Here is an 8,876-nt window from a genome sequence, read left to right on the forward strand (position 1 = left end):
CATTTTTATGTACAAGGATCTGGCCTTGGGTACATTTATTTGGGTCTACAAAAATTAGATGTATTTCAATAAGAAATGTGACCTGATGTAAATTATTGTAATTATCTAAATTCCGATGGGACGAAGCTTGCATTGAGTCATCGCACTATGGAGCCCAGGGTACGCCTTAGAGATACTTGGTTCAAATTTACCTTTCTGTAAATAAGTAACAAGTTAATATCAAGGAATTAAAAATCACAAATAAGAAGAATTTTGAACGAGTATCTCTAGTATGACGAAATATGGTTTAAAAATAGTCATTTTTTAGTCACTATTTCGTTTATACTCTAATTGCAATTCGATGATGACTGTAACTTTGTAGATTTTAATATTTTCACCTACGCTAATGCTAAATTATGTGAGGTGTAAAATAGTAAGCTACTTCTTCCGTCATTAATGAACGTTTTGGATCTAAGTCACTTGAATGACTTTTTTCTGTAAATAAACTTTAAAGTTCCCTCGAACTTTTCGAGATGATTTCTGCATTTGGAAGAATGGATCCAAGGCAAGTTTGTTAATGTACGTGGCGTACCTCTGGGCTGACGCGGCGGTGTGCGCAGGCGTTGCGGCGTCGGGCCAGGCCGCGCCGCGCGCCGTGCTCGTCGTCCTTTCGCTTGTGCTCGCCGCCCCGCACTGACCGGGCGCTGCACACGTGAGTCTATATATAACACCCCCTCCACCCTCGCCGTGCACCTACCCGCCTATCCTTGACGCTTCCACGTGCTTGTGCTAACATCCGAGAATCATCAGCAGATTTAGTGGAACTAGTTGTATAGAACGCAAAACGCGATTATACTAACGTTACCGTTTTTGGTCCTTCGAGCCCTCTTCCAAGAACCAAGAACGCGTTTTTGTGACGAGTATGCGAAAGCTTACGCTCAAAGCTTAGTTGATTCGCTTTTAGGGTGCCGGAGACTTCATTGGTCCCTCAACAAGCTTCTTCATCAAAACTCCCTAAATAATATTGTTAATGTTGCATGTTGTAAAAATAAACTAAAAACATAAAAGAATACTTTAAAATTTGGAATAAGCAGTATTTAAACGATTGTATAAAAATAAATCGAACGTCGCTAAAATTGTATAGGTATCCAATGTTGTTATATATTCTAAGTTTTCATTCCCAATTGGCATACGGGCTTCGTGTCTTAATTTTAAATACTGTTCCCTATTGTGACAAGAAATGTGTTATCAAATTCCTACTGATCCAAAATAGTATTGAACATTGATATCCCTTCAAACACATTTCCTGGTACACGTGACTAGTCACGTCGATATCAACGGTGCCACCTTCGATATGAGAGCACCGTTGGTATCGTGTGGCCCGGGTAAGCAATGTTGGCGCGTACGCAGGCGGCAGCGCGCGCGCGGCCGGGGGCGGGTCGGGCGGCGCGGCGTGGTGGGTGGCGGGGTGCGCGGGCGGCGGCGCGGCGTCGCTGGCGGTGTGCTGGCGGCGGCGCCGGCGCGCGCCCCGCGGCCCGCCGCCCCCCCCGCGGCCCCCGCCGCGCCCGCTCGCCGCGCGCCTCGCCGTGCCGCCCCACACTGTGTGATGCAATACAATACTTTATCGATATCTGTGTTTTATTTACTCCTCTTGGCTTTAACTGTGTACCTACACAGACATTTTTGAAGTGATCACTGATCGGCGTGGTGATTTAGGCGTCTTAACAAAAGGTACTAAAGACAGTATTCAGTAGTATCATAAGAAGTCACGCAGAAAGTCATCCATATAACGTTTAGTCATTCAAAAATTTTAAGACGCATGTTATCACAGCTCATCTAAACATTAACGATTACCTAGCTAATTTTACTCTTTATGTTTATCTCAATTTCGTTACAAATGTATCTCTATTTGAAAAAACCAATCGGCACAGCCCTTTTTAAATAGAAAATGTTCTAATTTAACAAGTAACTGGGAAGTTCATATTACACACAAGGCCTTTTAAGGACTACAAGTACGTTCTCTCTACAGTTGAGAATTAACACCTGCACTGCTACATTACGGCGTTTTCAGTATGAAACACACTTAAATGTAAATACTGCTTGATTACTTTACTTCAGCTATGTAATTGTAAAGAAAATATTGACTTTCAGTTTGAATTTACTTATAATGAACGTGTACAGAGTTCTGCCGGTCAAATATGATATAATAATGCTTGATGTAATATTTTCAAAAGAAGTTTCAAATTCACCTATCCTCAAGTTAAATACACACTACTAAGAAGTACCTAACAATAACGATGCATAAGAGATTTAAATACTAGGTAAAAAAGGCTCTAGCTATTTATACCTATAGATAACCTACCTATATTTAAGTAATTTGTATCAAAACATATCGATCCGATTTACCCTTAAAAATCTTATTTCAATGTTTTTTCACCAATAAATTCAAGTAACTAAGGTCAATATGCACACAGATTTTAAGAAGGCTTGGTATAATAGGTATAGAGCATTATAGTAGCAATAGGCTTTCTAATTGTCCTGTTTTTTGAAGTTATTTAATGTTGATAATCTGAGATATAGATACTTACCAATAATATACCTACGGTGAACAAACATTCATCATCATCATCATCAATACATATAATAAAATTCTAGAAAAGTGGTGTCTGTACAATGAAAATATGTAAAAAAAATTTAGCAGGGGTTATTACTAAATCGATCCCAAACCCAAAACTGTCGTTAAAATTTTTTTTGTCTGTTTGTCTGTTTGTCCGTTTGTCTGTTTGTCTGTATGTTTGAACACGCTAATCTCAGAAACGGATTATCCGATTTATATGCGGTTTTCACTAATATATTTTGGTAATCTTCATTTAACATTTAGTGTTTATTTCATGTCAATCGGTTTATAAATAAAAAAGTTATGACCATTTAAGTATTCACGGCGAACATTTGCTAAGGCATTCTATGGTACACTATTATACAGTGTACGATAAAACGTAAGTTATCTGCTATACGCTACAGTTATTTCTGGAGGTGGGGGTGGGGGTGAGGGGGTAAGCTGAGGTAGTAGGGGGGGAGGGGCAAATTAAAATTATGCTTATTTTTAGGTAAATTTTATACATAATCAATACATATAATAAAATTCTAGAAAAGTGGTGTCTGTACAATGAAAATATGTAAAAAAAATTTAGCAGGGGTTATTACTAAATCGATCCCAAACCCAAAACTGTCGTTAAAATTTTTTTTGTCTGTTTGTCTGTTTGTCCGTTTGTCTGTTTGTCTGTATGTTTGAACACGCTAATCTCAGAAACGGATTATCCGATTTATATGCGGTTTTCACTAATATATTTTGGTAATCTTCATTTAACATTTAGTGTTTATTTCATGTCAATCGGTTTATAAATAAAAAAGTTATGACCATTTAAGTATTCACGGCGAACATTTGCTAAGGCATTCTATGGTACACTATTATACAGTGTACGATAAAACGTAAGTTATCTGCTATACGCTACAGTTATTTCTGGAGGTGGGGGTGGGGGTGAGGGGGTAAGCTGAGGTAGTAGGGGGGGAGGGGCAAATTAAAATTATGCTTATTTTTAGGTAAATTTTATACATAAAATGTCCTTTAAATTATGTCGTATTACATAATATATTTTTAAGCCCCGACGCAAAAAGATGAGTGATAAGTGTTTGACCGCTATGTGTGTCTGTGTGTGTGTATCTGTTTGTTCCACCGTAGCTCGCTAACAGGTAATCCGAATTAGATGCGGTTTTTTGTTAGGCAGCATATTTTCCGACGCTGGTTCTTAGATAAAGTGTATCAAAATCGGTTCATCCATTTATTATACCTACCTATAGGGGTAAAAGTGGGAATGAAAAAAATTAAAGTTGTCGAATCTAAGTCATATATATTAAACTAGATTTCCACCCGCGGCTTCGCCTGCGTTTTCAAAGGAAAACCCGCATAGTTCCCGTTCCCGTGGGATTTCCGGGATAAAACCTATCCTATGTCTTAATCCAAGTTACCCTCTATATGTGTGCTAAATTTCATTGTAATCGGTTCAGTAGTTTTTACGTGAAAGAGTAACAAACATCCATACATCCATACATCCATAAATCCTTACAAACTTTCGCCTTTATAATACATAGTATTAAGATTAAGGTGAAAGTGAACGTTTTATCAAAATCAGTTCATCCATTTATTTGATATATTGGTAAAAATAGGAATAAATAAATGAATTTTATCTGAGGAAAATTCGTATGTCAGGAAAATTTTTCTAAGTCCGGAAAATTTCCATACGCCAGGAAAAATTCTATACGTCGGGAAAATTTATACAGATGAGAAAAATTCGTATAAGTCAGGAAAATTTTTCTAAGTCCGGAAAATTTCCATACGCCAGGAAAATTTCTATACGCCAGGAAAATTTCTTTAAGTCGGGAAAATTTATACAGATGAGGAAAATTCGTATAAGTCAGGAAAATTTTTCTAAGTCCGGAAAATTTCCATACGCCAGGAAAATTTCTATACGTCAGGAAAATTTATATAAGCCAGGAAAATTTCTATACGTCAGGAAAATTTTCTATAAGGTGGAAAAGGATAGGTTAGGTTAGGTTAGGTTAGGTTAGGTTAGGAAAATTTTTCTTAGTCCGGAAAATTTCCATACGCCAGGAAAATTTCTATACGTCCGGAAAATTTATATAAGCCAGGAAAATTTCTATACGTCAGGAAAAATTTCTATAAGGTGGAAAAGGATAGGTTAGGTTAGGTTAGGTTAGGTTAGGAAAATTTTTCTAAGTCCGGAAAATTTCCATACGCCAGGAAAATTTCTATACGTCAGGAAAATTTATATAAGCCAGGAAAATTTCTATACGTCAGGAAATATTTCTATAAGGTGGAAAAGGATAGGTTAGGTTAGGTTAGGTTAGGTTAGGTTAGGTTAGGTTAGGTTAGGTTAGGTTAGGAAAATTATTCTAAGTCCGGAAAATTTACTATTTTTCGATAATATATATCATTAACGTACCCAAAATTACAAATCTAGGCGCACCGTTAATACACGTTTGCAAAAAGTCATACAAGAACCACGCGCGTCTGTGTCTTTAAAATTATTTTCAAAGTTAAATAGTAACTACTTGGTACTTGTTACTTAGTATTTAAAAATGATATGAATATACCTTACCCATGTTTTATACCTAACCTAACCTTAACACGCGTACACACACACACACAGAAACCAAACTATTAGTACATTGAGGTACCTGTTTTTGTTGTTGAACAGCCGAATTTTTTCGATTTTGAAAAATTTCGAATTTTCCGAGAAAAGAGAGACGAAACAGCTAATATTACGATTATAAATTTCGTGGCCAGAAATAATTTAGTTTTAAAAAGCTAACCTAACCTAACCTAACCTAACCTAACCTAACCTAAACACAAACCTAACTATTAAATCGTCACACATAAACCTAACTATTATTACATTGAGGTTCAAATTTATGTCTATCAAAAATTAACGCCCTCTTTTGTTGTTGTCGTCGTTGTGTTGATTCAGCTTCTTATAGCTTTTTGTGTATCAGTTTGTTTGTTTGTTTGAACGCGCTAATCTCTTAGGCTATATCCATACTATAATATTATAAATGCGAAAGTAACTCTGTCTGTCTGTCTGTTACTCAATCATGCCTTAACTACCTACTGAACCAATTTGCATGAAATTTGGTATAGAGATATTTTGATACCCGAGAAAGGACATAGGATAGGTTTTATCCCGGAAATCCTACGGGAACGGGTTTTTCTTTGAAAACGCGGGCGAAGCCGCGGGCGGAAAGCTAGTTTACGAATATAATTTGTTTCAGTGAAAGTTTAATTGACCAGACCGCCAAGGTGTAATTAAAAACGAAACGTACTCATAATTAATTAATTTATTAAATAATTACATAATAATAAAACATATTGCAAATAATGTTAATAAAACCGAAGTTCCTCTGGCTTCTGTTGAAGATAGAATAATTAAAACTAGCGCTGCCACTCCGACGCGCCAACAACCTGCAGACGTCATTGCAACACTCACTTCGTTGTACCTCGGATTCAAGGCAATAAGTACCTACAATGATAATCTTTAGATTAGATTTAATAGATTTAATGCATTATGTCTTATTATAATATTATAACATCGCTGATTTACTGTAGTTTATCTATTGTCCTATAATCTATACCAATACTGTAAGTACGTACATACGTACTGCAGCTACAGATAGAGAACATAATATAAGTAACAAGAAACGGTTGGCTTTTTTGGTGGAAACATTATATCAATAGTCGAAACCTACAAGATAAAGTATCTACATATATTTTTGTTTCATTTTTTTTAAACTTATCTTACAAAAACTACTGGATTGATTTTTCATTTTAAGCTTTTTCTATCATTAAAAAACGAAGTATTCTAGCAACACAGATTTCTTGGCAAATTGTATTAAGTAGGTACATTGGATTTTGGATACATAATATTGTTTTTAAATATAAACAATTGATTCTTTATTGTAGAGAAAATAGATCTATGTTAAGTTTATATTTTCGCTTGAAAAATAGTAAAATATCTACACGTCAGCTCTCATAATTGTAAAACACGTAGCCCCAATCGCCGTCGGTCAATACTCCTTGTAAAGAACGTAGGCTCGTAGCACGCCGTAGCTGTAGCTCGAAAACCGTAGAAATATACAGTGAATGTTATCGCATAAGGTATAGACTATAGGTACAACTTTTCATGATTTTATTAAACATAACCACAGAATTTATAATAGTACTACGACATATCGTTTAATTTTATAGTCTGAATTCTTTGAAAAAATATGTAAACAATTGTTTCAATATTTATTATGTTTACTTAGTGTTATTAATGTGTAATCTAACATGGATAAGGACACTCACACAAAATAATGCATATTTTCATGAAACTGACCATCTAAAATAAAATTTGATGACTATAACAAGTTACTTTACTACCTATTAGTTAACTTTTATATGAGAAATCAAGGTGGGACATGGGTTGCTCTTTCAAGTAATATGCTTGCGGGCGACAGAGGGTAGTGCATCGCTCGCCATTCTCACATCGGAGTCCGTGGATAGTCTTTGGATGTGTTTCTTCATAATATAGTTTGTTACAATTTGCACCTATATTTTCATTGTTTTATAATGAATATTTTATTTTTATAAATAAACACTTTATATTCGGACTAGTTATGTGTTTTATTTTAAATTTTCCTTTGATATAAGTACCTATTCACAAAATATTCATAATGACCACACTAGAGGAATAATTGCCATGCAATAGAAAGGCTTGGTTTAGGAAAAGTAAATAGATAGCAATAGCCAATAGGCATTCTAATTATCCAATTCTTTGAAGTTATTTGATGTCGATAATATGAGATTTTCATTGATAATAATATAGTTACAGCCAACAAAAATATATTCACACAAACGACGATTACTTTAGCCAGACCTCCAAGGTGCAATAAAAATCGAAACGTAGGTACTCATAATTTATTTATAAAATAATTAGTTAGTTAGTTACATAATAATAAAACATATTTATATAATAAAACATATTTATCGCAAATATTATTAATAAAACCGAAGTTCCTCTGGCTCCCGTTGAAGTTAGAATTAAAACTAGCGCTGCCACTCCGACGCGCCAACAACGCAGACGTTTGCAACACTCACTTCTTTGAACCTCGGATTCAATGCAATAAGTATACCTACAACGATAACTACTTCTTGTATATAACATCGCTGATTTACAAGCTGATTTACTATAGTTTATCTATTGTTATATTCTAAAATCTATCCCAATACTGTAGTTATACTTAAGTATACTACACGTACAGTAGGTAGGTACTGCACGTACTGCAGCAACATATAATAATATATATAATTATCTACCTACAAAATATAGGTACATACTGGTAGTACCTATATTTTGTTATCTAGTAGGTATATAACAACAAAAGTTTGTCTCTTCAATGGGAATATCAATAGGTAGTCAATACGTACTAGATAAAGAGAAAGTACCTATATTTTTGTTTGTTTGTTTGTTAAGAGTACCTAAACACAAAAACTACTGGATTGAATTTAAGCTTTTTCTATCATTATAAAATGAATTATCTTTCTACCTGAGAGACACAGATTTCTGTTTCTATGTAGAATCTTCTTTCCTTTTTCGAACCGACCAAAGCCAAACTAAAGCAAAGCCAAGGCAACTTAGAATAAGTACCTACATTGGAAACATACATAAATGTTTTTCCTTCCTTATATATTTCTGCTAGAAAAATAGTAAAATACCTACACGTCAGCTCTCATAATTCTAAAACAAGTATACATCATGATCATCCACCCATCGCCGTCGGTCAATGCTCCTTGTAAAGAACGTAGGCCCGTAGCACGCCGTAGCTGTAGCTCGAAAACAGTAGAAATACACAGTGAATGTTGTCCCATGGTACGGTATGGTACAATATCGAAAGTTGAATGGAATAATATGTTATGTAGTTTCATACCAAACATAACCTACTTTTAATTATCAATATAACATTTGAAGGCGATAAATTTAGTTTTCTCCACCAAAATTACCTACAATTACCTATATTTATATTCTGAATACTGTGCCTGAGGCAAGAAACTATTGAAAATTTTATAAAAAATTTCGTTGTTTTTCTGTTTGAATTAATGGAGCAGGTCGAAGGCGCTAGGCGTAGGCTTTGGCAATGCAAATTATAGTGCGCATTTCCTACCCCTACCTATTATTTTAAACAAAAAGCCATGTTGAAAAGATAATACTTTATTATTTTTTTGTGTTTTAAAAAAAAAGCCTTGGTAATCATAAATTAAGAAGTAGTTTGGGAAGAGTAGATAT

General features: G+C 34.8%; 1 protein-coding gene across 1 annotated transcript in view; it reads left to right on the plus strand.

Moving 5' to 3' along the window:
- Positions 1-1,586, plus strand: part of LOC149488612 (cubilin) — a 78,336-nt gene extending 76,750 nt beyond the window's left edge. Inside the window, exon 18 of the mRNA XM_089695113.1 lies at positions 1,390-1,586. Within this exon, the coding sequence (XP_089551239.1) occupies positions 1,390-1,586 (197 nt within the window). The remainder of the gene's footprint in view (positions 1-1,389) is intronic.
- Positions 1,587-8,876: the final 7,290 nt, after the last annotated feature.

This window comes from Colias philodice, chromosome 5 (genome assembly GCF_061535455.1).
Source record: "Colias philodice isolate Cphi_HAF_F1 chromosome 5, ilColPhil1 Martin Lab GWU primary, whole genome shotgun sequence".
NCBI lineage: Eukaryota > Metazoa > Arthropoda > Insecta > Lepidoptera > Pieridae > Colias > Colias philodice.